The sequence below is a fragment of the Parus major genome, chromosome 7 (assembly GCF_001522545.3).
Source record: "Parus major isolate Abel chromosome 7, Parus_major1.1, whole genome shotgun sequence".
NCBI classification, from domain to species: Eukaryota; Metazoa; Chordata; class Aves; order Passeriformes; family Paridae; genus Parus; species Parus major.
The window spans coordinates 19,347,122-19,370,158 of record NC_031776.1 but is presented as its reverse complement, the minus strand read 5'-3'; the positions used below and the strand labels follow the sequence as shown (position 1 = coordinate 19,370,158).

At 35.0% G+C, this 23,037-nt stretch overlaps 1 protein-coding gene across 3 annotated transcripts in view; it reads right to left on the bottom strand.

The window, feature by feature from the left end:
* Positions 1–1,979: 1,979 nt before the first annotated feature.
* The window catches only part of TTC21B (tetratricopeptide repeat domain 21B), a 37,431-nt gene continuing 16,373 nt past the window's right edge, over positions 1,980–23,037 (bottom strand). For 2 of the 3 annotated variants that reach the window (XM_015635191.2, XM_015635193.3), the window contains 13 exons: positions 22,363–22,473; positions 21,850–21,988; positions 20,296–20,402; positions 18,841–19,029; positions 15,795–15,905; positions 14,571–14,652; positions 13,685–13,835; positions 13,137–13,298; positions 12,550–12,745; positions 10,630–10,854; positions 7,962–8,082; positions 5,603–5,681; positions 1,980–4,667 (listed from right to left, as the gene is read on the bottom strand). In XM_015635191.2, coding sequence (XP_015490677.1) covers positions 4,598–4,667; positions 5,603–5,681; positions 7,962–8,082; positions 10,630–10,854; positions 12,550–12,745; positions 13,137–13,298; positions 13,685–13,835; positions 14,571–14,652; positions 15,795–15,905; positions 18,841–19,029; positions 20,296–20,402; positions 21,850–21,988; positions 22,363–22,473 — 1,743 coding nt within the window. In that variant the 3' untranslated portion in view covers positions 1,980–4,597. The remainder of the gene's footprint in view (positions 4,668–5,602; positions 5,682–7,961; positions 8,083–10,629; positions 10,855–12,549; positions 12,746–13,136; positions 13,299–13,684; positions 13,836–14,570; positions 14,653–15,794; positions 15,906–18,840; positions 19,030–20,295; positions 20,403–21,849; positions 21,989–22,362; positions 22,474–23,037) is intronic. The other variant, XM_015635192.3, reaches the window with a different exon arrangement.

Genomic DNA, 23,037 nt, shown 5'->3' with positions numbered 1-23,037 from the left:
CCCGCGCCCGCCAGGTGCGCGCGGCCAGCCCCGCGCCTGCGCCCGCGCCCCGCCCTCACCTGGCGCCCAGGTGCGCGAGGCGGCGGCAGCGGGGGCGCGCCCGGGGAGCGGCCGCGCCCTGCCCGCTCCCGCTCCGGACACGGGGCTCCGGCACAGCGACAGAGCGTACAGCCAGCGCCCCACGGCCCAGCTAGGGCTTGCTTCAACCACCCAAGAGGTTGTGCAAGATGGGGTTGACCAAGCACTTCCAGTGCTGGGAAACAGAACACAAAATCCCTCTGCGATCACAGACTGGGAAAAGGAGTATCACACTGAGCTCTCTCTCTTCACAATGTAGCTTCCCAGAGAGATTAGACACAAAATCACTTTTCTACAGAAGCATTTTAATGTGGGGGGACAGTTTAATGTGGGGGACAAAAATCCCGAAGTAATATTTGCACTCTCGGAACACAGTGTAGAGTCTCCCCTTTTTCCCACTGTCAAATAATAGCAGCACAAATCACCGTGTCACCCCAGCACTTCAAAACTTCCTTCTCTGAGCTGCTGAACCACAGTATCTAAAGGTGCTCAGCAAGTAGAAGGGGAGTGGGCAGCAGTTGTACTGATTTGCGTCACAGCAGTGTCAAAAATGGTGATGCCAGTTCTTTCAGAAATTAATACTGCCCAGGAGCACTTAAAGATTTAGACCAGAATCTCTCACAATTCATAGGTTCTGTTATTTCTAGGACGTCAAAATCCTTCCTTATGGTTTTGACAGCTGATGCCTAAACTGTGCTAAGCACAGCACATTACCTGAGACAGGCATAGCCAATGTTCAACTTTTGTAGCACAAAATTCAAGGAAGGCAAATTTCTAGAGAGAACTTTCAAAAATCTGCTGTTTCCCAAAATAAAGTCTGCATTTGCAGGCATACTGACTCCTTAAAAAACTCAAAAAAACCCCAAACACCCAACCCCAACCAAACATCAAGAACAGGATTGAAGAAAACCCCACTTCAGAACCAGACTTAGACCATTCACATAGCTTCTCTTTTACCAAGCACCATGTCACATAATTAGCCACAACTTTTAGCAGAGACAAAAGCATGAGATTTTTGTAGCAGTGGTCCAATTCTCAACATTTTATGGCAGGTCAATATTGCAAAAACCAAAGAGTCCTAATTTCATTGCAAGATGAAGCAAGAGGTAAAACCACAGAGCAAATGAAGCTAGATAGCAAAATCACTGTTAAGATCTTTGAAAAGTGGCATAGTCAGAAGCTGATGGATACTTGTTAGTGAAAGATTTCCTTAAGTTATTTTCCTATTTTTCCCCTGTTCAGCACTGTATATAGAATACATTAATGAGTTATCAACTTCTGAAGAGCCAGAATCCACTAGCACTCAGATGTCCAGAAATGTCACCTTTCAAAGAAAATCTCCAGCAAATGGTCTAACATTACAAGCTCTGTTTAAAGTGTGTTTATAAAACCACTCACTCATTTAATGAGTTACAAGATTAAAGTTTATGTTACTAAACCAGAGATGCCTGATTTTAGGAAGTCTACAGCCCTTTGAAAAATTACTATAGCCATATTTGAGAAATTATTTGCAATAGCCAAACCTAGTCCAGAAACAGGGGGAAAAAAACCTTCAAATTCCTTCTACTCTATTTTTGTTAAGAATCTTACTAGTTTAGTTATTTTTAGTTATTTATACTAATTTTTGCCTAATAATACTACCTAGACCATCTTTCTAGCTCTGGTACAAATCTAAAAAAAAAGTTGCAAATTAAAAGAGAAAATATTATGTGGCACAGTGTAACAAAAAATAATTTCATTTCATATCCTCTGGAAGATACTCTAGGCATTCTGTACCTGCAGATCAAAAGGGGGACAAGAGAGAAGAGGAAAATACACCTATGGCTTATGTTGCTATAGCTACAAGATGCTTGGATTTTCAGTTCCAGTGAATGAATCAATAGAAACCACAGCTTCACAGCTTCACTCTCCTCTTTTATTCATCAAAGGCAAAACTGGAAGATGGGTTGCTAAGCAACATCACACAGAAGAGTGCAGGGCTTTGAAATTAGCATGACTGACTCCCCTCCATCCCAGAAGTCTGTTCCATTCAAACCCACTTATTAACTAGTTAAAACCCCCCACCAAACTACCAGAACATGCATTTTTAACATAAGAAGGAGTAAAAACCATAGAGGTATGACACAAAACCATTTCTTCTGCAGACTAAGTGGAAAAAAAAACCAAAAAACACATGAAAACTGAAATTGGCTTCTAGAAACAAAAGTTATATAGAAAGGACATTTATTTCTTCTAAGAATATTATGTTAAAGCAAGTTTTTTTCTGAAAGACTAATTAGAGCCTTTTTTTTAAATTGCAATTCAAAGTGTCTCATTTTTTCTCCTGTTTCAAAGACCTCATCTATAAAGATACCAGTGCCTAGATGGCTAATGGGAATTCAGAAATATTTCTTGCATGGTGTATACATAAAACTCTTCACAAAGTAAGCCACAGAAAGCTTAAAATCTCAGTTCAATTTCTATCAACTAATTTCATTGTCATGACTTAATCTATCATGACTTAATCTGTCACACATACTTTATGAAAGGCTAATGTTGATTTTACAAGAAAAGCAAATCAGATGCAGATGTCTTGATGTTTTTGAAAACATCTTGCACCTATTTTTATTCTGAACTTCAGCTAAATGTTATTCCTATGCTATCTAGGAAGTAACAACACATTGATCCTGCATGAATAAGGCTGTGTACAAAGAAATGTTTTATTAGAAGCTGCCTTAATAAGTACTTATTCTTTTGAAGTGAGAAAATCCCCACCACTGAGCAGAGTTTAAGAATTTATAGCCTACTAACCCCCACAGTCAAAAGCTGCCCCCATCCTCAGCATTTTCCAGATCTTTCCATGCTCTTCATTCCACTCTTCATTCATACCATCAGGTTTTCCCCCAGTATACTAAATCTTCCTCGTCTGAGCTCTGCCATACTGCAAAACTTACATGCAAAAACCAGGGGGCTTGTATTGTGCCTAGTACAGTCATGTACACACTGACAGTGCTCAAACAGAAGGGACAAAGGCACTCTGTAAGTTTCATGGACCCCTGATTATTTGAGTCTCTTCTCCATTCTAATATTCACAGAAATTTTGCAGAACTGTCACAATCCTAAGACACATCTACTCATTTTAGTTTAGCTGACCAACAGCTCCAAAGTTACTGGAATGCAGGACCTAGCAACCACCAGCAGGCAGCATCATTGTCTAGGTGATGCACCTCAATGTATTCAGGAAACAAGGCTAAAACTTCCCCAAGATACAGCACCCAGTTATTGATAAGCAAGATATACAACAGATACAACAGTAAACAAGCTCCCTTTGGTAGGTAGCCTTAACGTTGAGTTGTCCTAAAAAAAGACCCAAAAATCAAACTGAAAGTGACTTTACAAAATGCCAACAGGAAATGCTAAAAACTCAAATTGCTTATAAAATATATAAACTTAATCACTACCATTAAGAATTCCCTTTTCATGCCAAAACATTACTTTTCTAGTAATGAATAAAATATTCATTTATATCTCTAGAAATACAGAATTTTTAGAATTCTAGAAAAAAGACACAACATCAAGTGCTGTTTGAAAACCAAATAGAGCAGTGCAATAGTGTTTTTTCAAAAATTCTGCATCAGTGAAAAGAAACCTGATCTTTCTCCTTCCTTTGACTCATTCATGACACAGTACTTCTCCCCTAAAGATTCGCAGGTATATATTCTGTATGTGAGACAAGATCATAAACCCCTGCATTAAATTATTTCCCTAAAATGATGTTTTATAGAGATCAAACAAAATGAGAGCCATCTTCTGCATATATGACTATGTTGTCTACACATACAGTGTTGAAAGACTATCCAATACAGATTAAGAACAGTTTTCTTCATGGAAATCTGACAGGTGGATAACAGCAAGAGCAGAAAGTAAATTCGGTGTAAGACCTTAAGGTTCTATGAGTCTTTATTGAGTATTTACATAGGATCTGTATTTTAACTGTTCTATTTTCATTTAAAAATCTAAATTTATTGAGAACAATGCACATAGCTATTTGTTTTCATTATTTTTTAAAAGATAAAGCATGCCTTTAATATATGTAGAAATAAAACCCTCTCATAATTTAGAAATACTCCTGTATTAATAAAGATTACACTGTAATTATGAGGTAATAGTTTACATGAATTAAAATCCAGCATCTTAACAATGCAACTCAACTAGACAGGTTGTTGTTTTAGTGTTATTTCAAATAAACACAACAAAATATTGACTTATATGTTTAAAACGTTTTTATAATGCCAATAACACTTCGTTATGATAGCACTTTACATAACACACGTGGGAGCAGTATTCAATCCTGAATGAGAGCAAATACAATTTCTTTCAATTTTTTTTCATAAGAAAAAGGTCTCTAAGGTAGTTAAATTCATCATATCCACATTAGTTTTTTGCTGACGTGGTCTCTGTCATGGCAGTATTTCATTCATAGTTTCCAAAGTCTGATTAAAAAAACTCCATGAATCATACAAAAAAGAAATTCAGTTTCTTAGAGATGCACGGGCCTTGTCCAGTATTTCCTTCCTGATCTTCGGATAGTTTGGATGTGCTTTAAGGACCTGTAAAAAGACAATACAACCCAAAAGTTCTGAGTTGGTAATCCCCCTTATCACTGTGCTTACACATTTTAAAACCAAAATAACAACATGACAAGTTTCTTTTAAGAATGCACCAATATTTAATTGTGAACAGAGATGACCACACATGCAAATCAAAACCAGCTCTATCAAAGACTTTGTTTCATTTCCACTGTCTTTTCACCTTGATTCAAAAGGACATGGAGTTCAAGGGCTAAAGCCTCTGGGTAGCTTGAAATGCATGAATCAGAAGGGACCTCTGGAGACATTTCTGAGGTTTTAAGCATACTTTCTCTGCAATGATGATACTGCCTTCATGTTTTCAGTCCCTTGGCTCTTTCCTAGCATATTCTACCTACTTCCACCTTCTTCTCTTCAATTCCCTCTTCTCTCTTATCCTTCCATTCATTTTGTCCTTCCTAATTATCTTTATTTTTCCCAAGAAGGGCAAATTTAATTTATTATTAATATGAATAATTATTAATTTAGAATGTTCCCTCTGCTTCTTTAATAGTAGCCCTTCCTCTTACTCTGCACTCGCTCTACTGATGTTTGGACCATACAAAGATAATACCTCCAGTTGCTTTCGAACAGTGTTTTCTGATACTAATATTTGATTTGATAGTTTTTTCAGCTATACTTCTGTATGGATTCACCAAGTTGCAACCACATGGCCAAAAGAAGGTGGTGCCATTTGAATATTCCTTCACATGTGATAATCAGACACTTTAACTATCTGGTTCCATGGAGCTCAAGACAGAGCAGGTTATGAAGAGGATATTTAATTCAATCACACTTTTTAGGTAGGACACTTTTCCAACATTAAACTATGTATTTTAGAAATGTAAATTCAACCAAAAAGCAGGGTCATTACGTAAAAGAATGTTGCTACAGGAGACAGAGTATTAAACACATACACAAATTCTACCTTATGGCAAACATCGATTGCATCAACATATCTCTTCCCTTTCAGGTAATTGAAAGCCAGCTTATAGCCTGTAATTAAAGGGGTGAGGGGAGAGGGAGGAGAGGAAAAGCAACAATTTTAGTTTCTATACTGAATAACAAAAACATCACATTTAAATTTATTGTGGGTCACTGTGTGTTTCTAAAGTTTGTATTTTTTTTTTCCCTACTGTTGTCTAATATATGCCTGGAAATGATCAAAATTTCTACTGAAAGTCATTTCAAGTAGTAAATAAAAGTCCTTTACACACTGATAACTATGTCTGAATCAAAAGGAGACATTATTCTGGAGAGCATGTGCTACTGGAAAGAATACATAATGGTTGCCTTCTTTCAATTACCATGGTATCCCACAGAGTTTCTCACTGTGGCCTGCAATACACTGTCCCTCTGTAAATGTAATCTCATTATTAAAGGACAAAAGTTAAAAAAAACAAACAGATAACGAATTAGGGAATTAAAATGCTATTCAGTACCACTGTCAGCAGACCACTGATTTAAAAAGTCACGTGGAATAGCTAAGTTGAATAGCAACATGCCAGGCTGATACTTTCAACCTAAGAGGTAAAGCTCAAGTGTATCAGCCTGGACAGAGACGAAGCCTGAGAAATAAAACATTATAAGCATGCAGTTTCCAAAATTTGAAATTTTAAATCTTTCATTTTTAAACTTATCCTCACTGGTAAATACAGTATCTGATACCAGTTTGTATGGCTTTACTTGCCAGATGGAAATTTGTGCTGCTTTAACTCTTTTTGTTCTAATGCATGACAATCCTCACAATGCTGTGAGAAACAAGTGCACAAAGTACCTTCAATATCATATTCTCTTCTGTATGCAATATTATTTCACAGTTTAATTACACTAAGGAACTCTGCTATCTAGACATCAAAAGGTTTTGTAATTTGTTGAATCACCACTCTCTAGAGAATTTCAAAACAAAAAATGAAAACTCTTGATCGATGTTCCGTACAAGCTCAAGAAATCACAACTCTTTACTACTATTAAAACTTCTTTCTAATACATTTTATTTGATTAACAACTGCAATACTTTAACAACAACCACCATGGCTCATTCTACAGGAACAGGAACATCTAGTAAAAATGACTGCACCCAAACTCAGATATGTAGAGGTTTTTCCATTTAACCTAAGTCAGATTTCAATCAGACATTTTTATTTCTGTTTTGATATAAACCTTCCTCTAGTTTGACCCTCCCAATTTTTTGGTTCACAGTACATATGACTCACAGCAGATTCTGTTTTGATAATCCATCCATGTATGTGCATTTTCAGAACTATGTTATAAAAGCAGGAGCTAACCCACAAACATTTAGTCCCATTAATAAAATGGTATTTTGATCTACAGATCATATTAGATGAAATCATGAACCAAACCACTGCAGTATCCAGCAGTTACAGGTAAAGAAACAAAACATTTGGCAGTTCATGTGTGTAACAGTTAAAATCTTTTTTTAAGAAACACTGGTTTTTCAGCTAATGCCAAAGACTGTCTCATCCTAACGCTAAGAAAAACCCACAGGGCACACAGAAAGAGCACAGATGAAAGACTAGAAGTTGTAGGTATTTCCAAGGGGAAAGAAACACATCCCAAAACCTGGAACAGAATTTGTGTCAACTACCAGCCTTGGGACCAATGGACAGATTTAGGTGCTGAATAAGAAAATGGCATTTCATCCTATGCATCCTTTTCACAAAGGGTTTCTTACATTTAAACTGTCTTAATTAGTGCAAATCTCAATTTATTATCCAAACTGGAACTTGACTGGTGCCTCAAGTTTTCAGCTAGCCATCTCTTTTAAAATAGTTGTATTTAAAGACATTTAAAACAATTTTTTTTAAAATCTTCACACATGCACATAAAACCTGATCCACAATTTGAATTTTGAATTAAAAATGAAATAAACAAATCAATGACCTGTCACCATCATATATATACACATATAATTATAAAAGACCCTCTACTACAAACAGTATATAGTAGATTACTATAAATACTTTATTAATGCTGTACATGAAGAGAAAATTACCAACAGCCAACTAAAACCGTTTCAGATCAGCCTTGTACTAAAACAGTAAACAGAAACTTCTGAAGTATAAAGCTGTTACCTCTTGCCATGGGGGCTTTCCAAGTGACTGTTCAGTACACCACATTTGTGGTTTTTATGTGAGGAAAACCAGTAATATTTTATTTCTATGGAAAATTAAAAACAGTCTTTCCAGTAAAAGTTAATTGTTTTATTCCTACCATAGTGACTAAAATCATACTTTATTGGTTATATATACTTGCCTACTGTTGGATTTGTCTGGTTTCCATATTTCCAGGCCATCTCATAATTTATTGCTGCATCCTTATATGCCTGCTCCTTTTCCATTATGTATCCCATGTATTCATAAGCCTTGCAGCATGACTGCAAAACAGAAATACTCATTCAAAATTTTATTTAGGTAAGTTTGCGTATAATAATACTGACAACTTAATTGCTAAAATACTCTGAATCCATACAATAGGAAAGCACAAGTGATAAATGTCCTAACTTTGATGACACAATAGTCTTATTTTAAAGTATCTGTGTTACAAATGAGTTATATGTAAATAAGCACTACTCCAGGTTAAGTAGAGTTCATTACAGAGACCACTGCAGTGACTCCTACAAAAATAGATACCTCTCTCAGTTAATAATAACCACACACAGCTGCATTTCAAGTCTAGTGTTTTACCTTCCACAAAGATTGTTTGGGTTTTGTTCTTAAGAAAGTATGTTCATAGCTGTAATTTTGGAAATGGTTTAACATTATAATTTTCCAATTAAAGCTTAAAGACAGTCACAAGTAACCTAAAGAGAAAAATCAACCATTAAGTATTTAATTTCTTACGAATCCAAGTGGCAAGTCACGAGCATCTGAAAAGCAGGTTCAGAAAAACTATTATGCACTAGTTGAAAATACTAGCTTTGCTTAAATTATACATACATATAAATCCATCTAACTCCAAAATAAAACTTCATATGAAAGATATAATAATTCATGCAGAAATCTCATTTAGTGAGATTCACATAAAAGCAGGAAAACTATTTATAAAAAATCTAACTACTGTATGCCCTTACCATGAACAGTTTATATTATCATGCTGCCAAGAGATCAAACATTTGCAATAGAAAAACATATGCAGCTTTTTTACAAAGACAGCGCAAAGCAATATTGATATATAAATTACCTTCCATCTTGAAATTTACTATTATTTACTAGCTTTTGAATCACAGCATAGTGGGATCAGTATGGGAATGCCTGAAAATTGAGGATAAAAATATATTTCCCCTCTAATTTGCGATGAACAACAAAATCAAGAGGAGTAATCAGTAAGAAGCCTCAATTTCATACAAACAGTCTGCTCACTGGGATCTTACTAAACAATCCTAAGTCTTTTAAAATAAAAAATATCCTTATTAAATTACACTAGGCTTTTATGAAATTTTCACACCACATATCTACTTAAATTGTATATATAGGTAATTCAAATATGTTGAAAATAATCCTAAAAACTAACGAATCACAGTAACATGTTTTCTTAATCCAATCAAGTCTTCCAAATTGGAGAACGCCATGTAAAATATTGTCTTTTTAATTGACAAGATACGTTAAGATGCAAACTGTTCAACATCTATTTGTACAGCATAACTCCTGCTTACCAGCTTTGCATGCAAGTTGGAGAGAAGTCACTCTTTCCTGTGCTGTTTTGCAAGGAGCCAGATACACACACTTCTAATCTGCCATCCTCCTGGCTATAAGCACAGCCTGTTATCTAAGTCCCTCATGGATCTCCAACTTTTTAGAAGAAAACAAATTTCTTGGTGGGCTATGTTTTTGCACTTGGTAATTTCTGCAACAAAGCACCATTCATGGTATACACCTGCTCAACAGACCACCTATTTCAAGGTAAGTCTTGTTTTGGGAGATGACTCACATTTATTCTCCAGCTGTATGGATTTTGAAACTGAGCACATTCTATTTTAAGGAGAACTCTCTGCAGAAGTACATAATAGCACTATACCAAGGACTGTTGAAACTGTGTCTCAATTTTATATTTAGAAATAAGAAGTGTTAAAAAAACATCTCTCTCAGAACCTACTAAAATGTGACCAAATAATGAAACTTACCTTCTATACTAATGAAATAATATAAAAAGTACAAGCATTGTGGTCTTTTCTAACCCAAATCTGTGCTCTACAAACAGTACTCTGAACCTGCAGCATAGTGTGTATGGATCACCAGCCTATTGGACTGCCTCACGTGAAGGAAATTCAAGATAGAAAAACATGAGCAGCTTTTTGCCTATCAAAATGAAAAATAAGCACACGCTAAAATCTGTGCCTGTTCCCATAGTCAAAGCAGGGTATTGTACAGTTTTCCTGCTCAGGAAGTCTGAGGTAAACAACACATTAGACCTTGTCCCCTGACAATCTACCAGACAGTACTGCCACAGAAAAAGATTAATAACAGCATTAAAAAAAAAAAATAACGCACTGTAGCAGGCTTATGAACATAAATGTTTAAAAACATAAGATCATAAGATTTGAATATACCATCTCAGTAAATGGAGCAAGTCTCCAAAATTTATACAGCCACATCTTTCTTCATCAGTTTTGTGAGCCTCACCTCATCTATCTGACATTGATAAATGCTCCAAGTTAGTAGAGTCCTCTCAGCTGAAACTTGTGTAAGTTGCTACAGAACATGAACAAAAATGACTAAGCAGCATTTACAGGTTTGTTTACTACCCTCCAGTGTGAAGCTGCTGGTTTCCTGTCTTGTTTTGGTCAGCTTCTCCTTAATAAGTGAAATACCAGGCAAATGAACAAATAAATGTATGTCAAAATTCTGTCCCAGAGCAAAAGCAAACATTTTGATGAATTAAAATAGAAAGGTACTAAGGTTACTTTCAATGTGCATTGACTTACCCTGTTATGACGAAGGCATCGTTTTAGAAGTTCACCTGCCATATCATATTTTGCAGATTGAATATATATATCTGCAAGTAGAAGCCAACTCTTTTCAAACTCCTCTGCATCAATGGGATTCCAGCTCATTTTTGCAATCCGTTTTAACTGATTTCTGGCTCTTGGAGTCTGTTTCAAGATCATGTAGGCCGTGGCCATTCCCAAAAGTGCTGGTATATGATCCTTCTGCAGTACAAAGTACAGGGACTGCTTGGTGCTTTTTTATTTTGATTTAAATTTTTTTTTAAAAAAGTAAGACTTTCACCAGGTATCTAAAAACTAAACTAAAAGCTAAATCTCAGGAAATGATGATAGTATCTAACCTATTATCTAATCTAATCTTACAGACATGTTTTGCATCTAGTGCTACAATTAATTCTGCAATCATGATAACCACCAGGCACAAGAAATGCTAAAAAAAATCCACAGGTATTTCATCACACAAGAAAAAAAACTCAGATAGTACCACTAAGAGCTATACTTTTTTTATACAAATGAATACTTCAGCTAAAATCTGGAATCACTTGGAAGTTACAATAGAAGTGGTATTTTTCACTTGTAGAAGTGCCTGTCAAATATCAGTGAAACAGACTCTGATTCCTCTCATTAGGTGTACAGCTCCTAAAAATTTCATGTCTAGATTGTATGCATGCAAGCTATATATAAACAAACAGCATTCTCAAAAACCACCATTCTATGCAAGAGACTCAAAAACAAGTAATAAGAACTCCTGGCACAAGTGCAATTTTTTACATCCTGCCTTCATTAGTAAAGGATGAGAATGAGGCTCACATCTTGCAATTCCAGCTGTCTCCTAAGAGCTGAGACTAGTTCTATGAGCAGCTAACTGAAATGTTTCTTTTTCCTTCCAGTTCTTCTGACTCACTGTATTCTGCCTCTACATCTCTTTCTGAGGTTGTGCTGTAAATATGTTTGTCATAGTGCATTGAAAAAAAAGAAAAGATCCCACTGATAGCTCCTCTTCCATTTAATAAGCTCGTCCCCCTTCTCCCTCAATAGCCACACCTATCATGGATCAATAACCTCAGAAGTCTGAAGAGATTAACACTATATTTTTTATGCAACCTATGAGGGAAGAACAAATAAACTGCACCATTCTTCTCGGTGGAACTGTTACCATGTGAAAAAGAAGTCACATTCACAGGATCTCAGATTAATTCTGAGCAGGACTGGGAAGCCAGTACTGGAGGCAGAGGGACACCTTGTTTGTGGTTCCCTTACTGCCTTACACATAAGATCAGCACGGGTATACTCGCCTCAGACAAGGTGCAGCTCAGCACACAGTTAAAGAGTAGTAGTAACTTACGTATTTTATGGCATTCTGATGGACCAAATCTTTCTACACATGCTGAAATAAAATCTGTTGAAAGCTGCTGGTAAGCAGAACAACCATTATTATTCCTAAAACTAGTAACTACAATTAATTATAAAATATTGAAGATTTCTATCATAAAGATGAATTTTAAGGTGATGTATAAATTCTGTCAAATTGCCATGAAGCACTGCATAGATTTATGTCACAAGACATACCGCTGGCAACCCTGGGAATTAAAAAACAAGCCCAGTAACCAAACAGCCTACTCACATTTCACTAACTAGCAATATTAGCATTTGGCTGGGTTCTAAATTTGCAATCAACTGAAAACTTCTAAAATATATGCTTATTGTAAGTATATGTATATTGTTATTTCAAAAATGTCTTTTTCAAATTTTATATAAAATATTCTTTGATAGGAAAATAATCCTTAGAGCAAATAGCATTAACACATGCCGCTGTTGTGGAATATAAAATGCAAGACTAGTTAAAAAAATGTAGTAAGTATGAAAGGGAAGAATGAGGAAATGAGACAGGTTACTAACCTCAGCCACAACTATTTCTGTGAAAGTGTTCAGTGCTTGTTCAACACTTGATTTTTGTTTGGTTGCCATGAGACAATAATTCTCCATGATTCGCAGCTGAATGTGACCCTGAATGGTTTGAGGCTTGAGCTCCTTTAGCAGGTTTCCTGCTGTTCTTACAGCCAACTGCACAGACTCCTGTTTCTCTGTTGAATTACTATTATCAGGAAAAAAGTGTTCATAGAAGCTTATTTTTTTAATACACACCAAATTAATTACAAGTTAGAACTGTTTCTGTGCTAAAGACATTTTGTAGAAAAATGGCTCTGGTACATAGGCATCCTACATCAATTCTCTTCAACAACAGCAATTCCAAACCAACAAGCTGATTTTAACACTGCAAGTGACCAGCATTCCTGAGAAAATCTTCTACATTTTCTGCTTCAGTCTCACTTATTACAGTATAGAATGGTCTCTCACAATAACACAGACTACTCAAAGCACTAGATGTTCTCAAAGTTCTAGCAATTTAAATTAAGGCACATTGTCAAGGGGCAGGAGAAGGAGATGACAGAATAACCCAAGCAATTTTTATTTAATTCACCTACCCTAAGTCAGCATCGAGATTTTCAAAGACTTCTCCACCCACAGTTTCATTATCTGGGTTCAAACAAATTTCAATCATGTTGTAGACTGCATTCTGTCCCCAGTCACTGTCCTTTCGAGCTTTATTAAAATGCCGCAATGCATCGTTTGGCTCACCTGTGTACCTACATGAATAATTAAACTATTTAAAGCCAGTCAAGTAAAATTGTCTGCTCCAAATTCCACCCAAATCCCAAGAAATCCAAGTACTTAAAAACAGATGACCCATTTGACACACTGATACTGAAAGGTTTGGACAGCACACACACTATTGCAAGGAACTTCTTTTTGCAAACTAAAAATAGTCTGGCAAGTTATAAAATGTGAAGATAAACAGCATTACATTATTGAACTTGGAAGAACATCCTGACATAGAGAAACTGAGAATTTCCTTAAATCTTGACACCTTAATTAAATCAACATAGCACCTTTTAATGGATGACAAGAAAATTAATTTAAATCTATACTATATAGTCAAAATAAATATTATCTTAGTTATAATTGCAAGTACCAAAGATACAGTCCTTTGCAGTAGTGAAATCCTGGTTCAAGCTTTGTTCGGGAAGAATGTTTTTCAGCCATTAAAAGAAATCTTGGGACCTCTTCTAATTTCCCGGCTCTTCTTAACAGATCAATTAATCGAGAGAGGGTTGCATAGTTATCTAAATATACAAATAATTAGGAGACTGTAATTGCTATATGAATAAGTTAAGAAATAAAGAGCCTGCCTTAATTTTTTCACATATAAAATGAGATATGATTTAATACATAAGGTATATTACATAGTAACCTCAGATATAAGAAAGATGTCAAGTGATACTTGCAGTATCCTTTATACAGGTTTTCATAGAAATATAATTGTACTTCACTTTCAAAAGCACTCAAAACCATTTGCTGCACTCTCGTGACTTCTTTCAAAATCCACTAGAAAACTTTACATTCATTATAGAAAAATTTTAATAGATTTTAGTAGCCTTGTCTCTGGTCCCAGCTTGGAAATTGCTAAAAAAAAACTTACTGCTGTCCAAGACAAGTTTCCTTTATTAGTCTTCAAGTAAAATACTATCTTTGCATTCATGCACTTGACATTTTCAATACAAAAGAAAATGTTTTACAGTGAACAAGTAAATAACACCCTATTTGTTAAGGTAAACTATGTACATTACATTGCAGCAAAGTAAATTATAGTATCTAAGAGAAATAATTTTTGCCATATTCCCCTAAAACATCTTTATGTTTTTATATATGGTAATGGTCTTTGGCTTTAGTATCCATTACATTATAAATAAAACATTTCTTTTTAATCAAGCAAAGAATTTTTATTCAACTATTTATTCATCTCTTTTGTTAGAACTATGTATCACAACAAATGAAAAGTATCACTGCTAAATACTCACCTGGCTTGCGTTCCAGGAGCTGTTGGAAATGAAAAACAGCTTGTTCGTAATCTTGTTTCCTGAACATGAGATCAGCCATCATCTACAGTATTGAAAAATGTAGAGAAAACAAAACAAGGTATTATAAATTGTGAAAATGTAAAATAAAAATTATAAATAACAAACTCTGGTTATGAGGAGAGCTAAAACTTTAGCTTCAAAGTACTACAGGAGCTGCACATGAAGTAAAATCACTTGGACTTTTTATTACTCTCTGGAAAACAAACATAATATACAACAGACATGGGTAATAATGAACAAGTATATGAACACCTTTTCACATAAGGTGAAAATTAAAAGGTAATTAAGTAGTCTGCTGTATCTTTAAAATATGTTTTTTTACCACTGCATAGTTTTACTCCTAATTTTACTTCCAATAACTGCAGATTATGCGCATGGAAAAGCAATGTTAGTTTAAAGTTAGGGAAAAAGATGATAGCTCATTTCAGCAGAGAAGGTAAAATGAGTTATTTAATTTCAGTTTCTCTCCACTGATAGTTAGCTAATATAGAGTAGATTTAATAATGTATTTCAAGAGTGCTATTACTTCTGTTCATGCACCATACTAGAACAAATTTTAGATGTTAGACTGCTAGGAGAAAATAAATCATTCCCATTGTGAAATAATTTTGATCCTAGTGTGTTACATCAAAAGTTGCTCAATCTAATGAGCTATCTTTTAGGCCAAGAAGTATACAAGTCCTGGACAAGAACTTGCAGCTGTGATTAGAACTTGTTAAGTAGGAGTGTGATTAACTAAGGTTGAATGAGGCTATAAAATGACCTTAAATACATAGTTCTTTTCTTCTAACACTTTAAAAAAAAAAACAACTTGTTTTAATACTACTGCGCTGGAAAAATAGCTTCTTCCTGGAGTATTAGCCAATTAGCAATAGACCATGCATTGAGACATACTTTATCCAATCTTACTACAGCTGCTTTTTCCTTTATTTCTAAAGACTCATTTTATACTGAGATAGAACAATGGCTATGATTGCTAGAAACTTTGTATTGAAACATCAGCTGGCATAAATAGGAAAACATTTTGTTGCCATGGATTTTTCACTTGTTTTTTGAAATCACAAAGCTGTAGGCTTTTGTAAAAGTAGTGCTTTATGAACATATCATACTGCAGGCACACAAACTTCAAAAGCATTAACACAGGTTTAGCATAATAACACATACCACTGTTGCTGCTTCATTATCTTGGTCATTCTTCAGCAGTAAGGAACACTGATGTTGACAGGCATCAGTATCATCTTGTGCTAGATATAAACGTGCAAGTTCCAACATTGCCTGTATATTAAAATATTTAACTGTATGTAATTCAAGGATGAAGAAAGCTGGTTCAGTTGTGAGTATCAATCTGATATTATAGGGCTCCAGGGAAAAATTGTATCTCCACTAAAGAGACAGCCTTTTCTATTGTTTCCTGTGGGCACACGTCAATTAAAAAGTAACCCATTTTCATTCCCTCACCTTTTAAAACAGACAAAACTTTTCTTCTTCTGAGGGATATTCTAAAGGTACATTGAAAACAGGGCTGCTCAGATAGTATTGCTCTGAAGACACGAGTACTTCAGTGTAAATAATGTTCTTGGAAAAATATAAGTGAATGTAGTTTTAAATGTACTGAAAAAAACAAATACCTCATTAACATTCACCAACTAATTCTGGAGTACAAGTAAGTTTCAGAAGAAACTATTTTCTTATTTGCATTTCCAACCTACCACATTAAGACTCTGTGTGAATCCATTTCTGAGAAGCCACCACAGAATAAATATTGACAAACTGAAACGTACACTAGCATACATTCTTAAAGCTGAAGTCCAATCATGGATTACTCTGAATAAAATGCCACTTAAAAAAATTTATAAACACAAGTTACCACAGATTTAATCCAGTTTCTATTGAAGCAAATAGAAGGTAAATTGATTACAAAGCAAAATTAGCACTAGATAAAATGTAAATCACTCCTACTTAATTTTAAATGGTGTTTTGATTTTGGTTCCAAAAGGGAGGCATTTGTAATTGCATCGTAATTCTTTCACTAGTTACGTTTGTAACTTCTGAATCAGAACAGTGTTTTGAACGTCCTGTTCAGAACATGCAGGCTTCTAGCACAGTTTTTAACTGTTTTCTTCCTACTTCTTGTTCTGGTCATACTCAAACATATACCATGTAATTCTGAAACAGGAAGGCAGGTGGGTAAGCACTGAAATGACACAGAGAATACATGCATGTCAGAACTTAAACTATGAAAGCTTCCTTTAAGCTGCTGCTCTTATGTGCACAACTCTTGGAATGTCAAAAGGAAGTCCTGGGGTCAAGGAATACTTCCTGCAGGAAGTGAAAAAGCTAGCTAAATTTGAGTTCTACACTGGATTCTAATGAGTGGAAGTGGTCTCTACATTGTCAACTCCAACACAAACAATGATACTATGAAATTATGTGCATGATGCAATCCATGATCCCCTTCAAGTCTCCATCTGGAAATTGCATTGCCTCTTACCTGATCAAGGAAACAAAGGGAGGGTACTACTGACCAGATTTAACCATGTAAAATAACACAACTCCCCTATGACACAGACTGCAATCTCTTTACATTTGCACAAATAAAGGCAGTATTTCAATGTATTTTGGGTTACTTTGGCTAAAATACAGATTTTGTTCTGCTGAAACAAGGTACAGATAGGTTCAAAGGAATTTCCCTTATTTCCATATATAATTTTAAGGAAAGTAAGCTCTGAAGGTGCCAAGAAACAGATGGATTTTTAACAGCTCAAAATAATATTATGTAATCTAACAAAATTAAATTCTATTCTTGTACTAGCAGTGCTTTTAAAAATGAAGAGAAGAAAGCAAGTTCAACTCTACTGAAACTATAAAAATAGATTGAGATAACTCCTTTATACTAGTTGTGGGTAACAAAATATTTTGCTTTCATTACTCAACAAGTAGGCAGCAAGTTATTAATCAGAAATTCAGATAGATTTTCTAAAATGTCACTGTATTCTGTGTTGCTAGCAAAGTAGGATTAAAGCAAAAATCTTCAGTAATATCTAACAGATATTTAATACAAATGTCTGTATCTTGTAACGGGAACCTCTCAGAAGTATGATTTTAACAAGAACTGAAGGGATATGCCATGCTGGTATTTCTGTACTGCTATGAAAGACCAAGTAAGGTTTTGATACTGGTGAAAAAGCCACAGCTGTACCATGACAGGCAGTCTCCTTGTTCTTAATGGTAGAATGGGGAAATCACCCTTATAAGGATGTTTTCATTCCTTTACCATTTTATTTTTCTTCTCCGTATCATTCTTAGAAGATGTCTTGAGACAAGCCTGTCTCAAATACACTGAAGTTGTAGCTTTAGGAAGGACCTAGATTCTTGGAACCACAAGTTCAAATATTAACTATTAAATATTAAACTAAGTGATGTATTTAGCAGCTCATGCATGTGACAGCTGTTCAGTAAGAAGCATCAAAATAAGAAGTCTTCACATACACCTAGGTATGTGACATAATTATGATAGAAAATCATGGCAAATGAACAAAAACTGTATTTATTTATTTTTAATCTAGAAACAAATCTCACTAAAGTTGACAATTAATTATTCTGCTCATTATAATTATTAATTTCTTAGACTTTTGCTTCTCTCTATCTCTAAAACCCAGGGTTTTGAAATGATAAAAAGGAAGAGGAGGATAAAAATAAATCTGAATTTACCTATATTCATCAACTTGTGTAAAAGACTGTGCAGAGAAGAGAGAAGCAGTACAATAATCCTGATCAAGAACAGCAACATTTTGTGACTAAAATCAGAATCCTACCCAGTCCAGATAAAAGCCTAAAATTGCTGAAGTAGACACAGAAAACACATAAATTGTCTGCACTGACCAAAATCACTAGGAGTTCATTTCAGAGGACGAGCACCAAGCAAGATTGGAACAATCTCCATCATTACTGGTACCTCAAGTACAAGCTCACTGTGAATGCATGCAGACACCACTTGAGTTTGGAGTTCTTGTAAGAAACAGAAGTTAGAAGTGCATGCAACTATTCTATCATGATAAGCAATGAAGGGGAGAAGGTTCAAGGTTCTATGTATATCATGAAGTAGAAATAATTGCAAATTATTCTCTTCTGTGGATAAGTGGAAAAATATTTTGCTACATCTAAAAACTGAATGGAAAAACAATGCAAAATAGTCAGAAGGAGAACTGACCTTGTTATTGGTTTCACAGTGAACAAGGGCTTCTTTGTAAAATTTAATTGCTTTTTCATAGTTTCGCTGGGCTGTTGAATGTTTTGCAATCTCAGCACAAATCTCAGCCGCTAACTGTTTCTGTGCAGGAACTGCATCCAGCTGTTCTACTTGAGCCCGCTTAAGCACTCTGCCTTGTAATTCCCGAGCCTGGCGTGGGGAGAGCAGTGAGCAGTCAAAAACTGTCAAAGGAATTAATTTAATTTATCAACTACAAAATAGTGTATTTTGTTTTCTTAAAGAGAAGGAAGAACTAATACAATTCTGCTTCTTACATCCCTACCATTTTGCCTAGCAGAGAATAACAATGAAAACATAAAATAACATCTCTCTGAAAACCAATGTAAGAAATCTGTATAAGACATTTAAGTTAATCCTGTTGAAATCAAAATGCAGGTATTTTGGAGTAAATGAATGTGGCATCAAAAAGAAAAGGAACAGGAAAATATTTAAAAGAGAATGGGTACAAGGAAGGACAGTTCTGAGGGACATGGTAGTAAAACCAACAAAAAAACCCCAAAAGGACAGAAAGTTTTTTTGAAATGTGATATAGTGAGAAACCTGGAAGAACTAAAGAAGTAAAGAAAACTGTAAGAGAAGGAGACTGCTTAGGGGGAATTTTACTAAAGGAAAATTGGGGGAAAAAAAGGTCAACTTTGATAAAGTTGACTATAAGGAAACTAGAAGGAAAGAAAAAAAGTAAGAATTTGAGAAAGATAAATGTTACCAATATTGGTATTTAAACCCTTACATACAATTATATTTCTAACCAATCTGGAGACTCTTCTTGCTGGTCAGAAGATGTTATCAAGGCTTATCATTTCTACTGCCTTCACTTTCACAGAGTGGACATAGAACAGAACAGAAAGTACTGACCACTTGCTAAACCTTTTTGTTCAAAAAGCATTTTCTAAGGGATTAAACCTCTAGCTTCCAACGTTATTCTTTCAAGCCTCAGTCTGAGAGATAACAATTAACTGCAGAATGGATAGATCTTACTGCTATTTAATACTAATACTGCTGTTTAGCAGTACAACAAAACAACAAGTAGCCATTGAAAGCTGCTCTATTTTGCTCTGTGAATGGTAAAGATATGTAATCTAGCTGCCCTTGTGGCCAATTTCATCTTCACCTGATATGCTAAGACTGTGCTCCACATACAAGTGAAGGCAAAGTAAGACTGCAGAGTTGCAGTAAAAGCCTGCATTCTGATCTAAAATTCAGACAATGCTCCTTGCAAAAAGCAAAGACTGTGTAACACTTTATGTACTTTACATTTCACAGCAGTCACTGGTGCTTTATCCCCAGCGTACATTCATTTTCCATATTCACACCAATATTATGGTTAGAATATGGGATGAAAGTGAAACCAGGGGTAAATGAGTTTTCACAGGTATTTTTGGTTTGCCTCTTTACCTGTTGTAATGAAACAATAGCTCTGTCAATCTTCTCCATTTTGCTGTAAATTTTTGCCAGAAGTACCTGGTAACGTACATCTTCCATCAGAGAAGACAACTCGTTAACTGTAAGATTGACATTAAACTAACATTATTCTTGAAGGAACTGATCCCAGTAAAGTCAAAGGAAGAAGCAACTCATCACACATCACATCCTCCAGGCAAGAGTTTACATGAAAAATTCACAGCTCCATCTTACTTATTTAGAATTGTGATCTGACTGGTGCATTGCTGGTCAGCAGAATATGTTGGTAGTAAGCAGAGTAAACACTAAAGACTACAAACGAAGTGAGATTTAAGGCCAAAGATATTGAAAGATACAAACAGAATTAAAAAAAAATTGACTGTCTGGTCTATTTACATTTTCAGAGACCTAAGACAAAATACTTTGAGATGCAAGCAGACAGGAAATAAAGCCACTCCTGACATTTCTTATCTAAATCCTCCTCAAAGTCAATGAAAAATGTCCAAACTCATATAATGTGTTACTCTACATGCAAAAAGCATGAGACTGTTCAATGAAATTTCTAGCCAGACCTCAAACTATGCTTCTTTTGCTAGAGTCTAGAACAGACATGAATACAGAGTTACTTTAACTAAATATTTCAGTATCTACTTAAAAGCAGCAGGCTGCTTTTGAATAATGGTTAAAATAAATATGCATAAATTAGTATTTGAAGAACTCAAGCTTTCCCTGGCTAAAATTTATTTTACTCTGACAAAGCAGTATCTTGAGCACAGTTCCACATTAAAATATAGATGCCACCAAAAATTTTATTTTATCTTTATTAAAATTAAGGAGTACCTAGAGCTATATTCTATCAGAAAATTGGTCTTCAAGGTGCTGTAATTGTGACATGCTGTTCTAAATCAGAGATTAGACTGTGTAACTTAGACCGTGTAAGATCATTCCCTTCAGTATGTTTCCTATAATTTTTTTTCCACAAAGGATATTCTAGCAGTTCCATAAAAAAAATATTAAGTTGTTCAGTAATTTTCCCAATCACCCAAAATTAACATTTTTCTCTTAGAGAATGTGTGTGTATCAAAACATTGAAAAAACATTAAAAAAAAAGGTTTTTTGCTTCATTTTAAGCCATAAGGTAAGATTTTAAAGTACATGGGGCAAACTGTATTTACTGATAATTATTTTTCTACGCTAGAAAAATCAAGCTGTCTTGAGCATGACTATTAAATTAGCCTTTAGTTTAAAGGCTTAACTAGGACAGGAATACAGTGTTAAATCAGAGGCCTTTTTCAGTGAGAAGTAAACAAGATAGAAAACCAGCACACCACTGCGAAGCATGAAAGTGATACAGTGACATTAGAAAACCTAACAGAATGGACTACTAATAATACTGCTTCTCTATTCAGAGAGCCACAAAGGTTAAAAAATGTAATTACACCACTGCAAAAAAAGTGCCCATGAACTCATTTTCTCCTTAGAGTCATGCAAAAAACACAAATAATAGCAGAAAGTGTATGTTTTCCTGTGAATTAATAACAGTCTTACCAGGCTCATGATCTAAAGCTTGCTGAAGTACTTTTTCTGCCTGTTCATACCGCTTCAATTTCATTAAAAGCTCAGCCAAATCATAGCAAAGGAAGTTCTGTTGACCATCTCTCACTGCAGCCTCATAGTAACCAATTGCCTTGAAGAAAGGAGCAAAAAGTTGTGTATAATTTAAAGACAAATCTTAAAGACAAGAACCTTGTTACTTAGGTGTTTAATGACATGCTGCTTACAATTTTCTTTACTTTTTTCCAATGGAGAAGTAATTAAACATCGGTTTGAATGCAGGCCCAAACCCACTGCAAGTCACCAGAACAACAATTCAACAGATTAGAACCCACCAATGTGTGGATCTACTAACTGTACCTTTGGCCAGATGGTCTGAAGGGAATCTACAAACTTACTTTCAGGATAAAATATCTATTTTAGCACTGAAATATAATACTTTTACGTAAGCGAAGTCCACATGTTGACACAGTACTCAACTAACCTAATACAGTAATTATAGAATACCTTTGAGTAGTTATGTGTTTTGATTAGGGCTTTTCCAATTTTACTTGCTACAGATGGATCTTTTGGATTTTTCTTCAAGGCCTGCTCATAGACTTCTATGGCTTCATCAGGCTTCAGCAGAAAAATATAAACACATATAAGTCAAAGATTCAGATTAAATATGTATGAAGAAAACAAAATCTGGTAACAACTCCAGGAATGACTGCCAAGCACTACTGATTCATAAGCCACAATACTTCTGAGGAAAGAATGGTTACTGTAGAACTGCAGGAAGTGCAAAGCCCACATAAATTAACATTTTCACGCTAAAAGAAAATACGGAGAGACCTGGCAAACAAATGAGTTTGAATAAATTACAATCTTTTTTCACTGCAATTTCTCTACTATTATCTTCACTAGTTAACAAAGAGGCAGATGTATTAATGCTGGATCTGTTTTTCTCTTCTAGCCACATTATAGAGATCAAAAAAATCCCACTTTGTGTGCTAATTCTTAATTAAGGAGAAAACTATGCACAAACATTAATATGAAAACAAACATTAATCATCTACAGATCTCCAAACTAGTAATCTCATCTACCAGTTGCATGTCCTAACTCAATCTATTCTTTTAACATATGAATTTAAACATGTAGCTTTCAAATTCCTATGTCCACTTGACTACACTGTCTTCTGT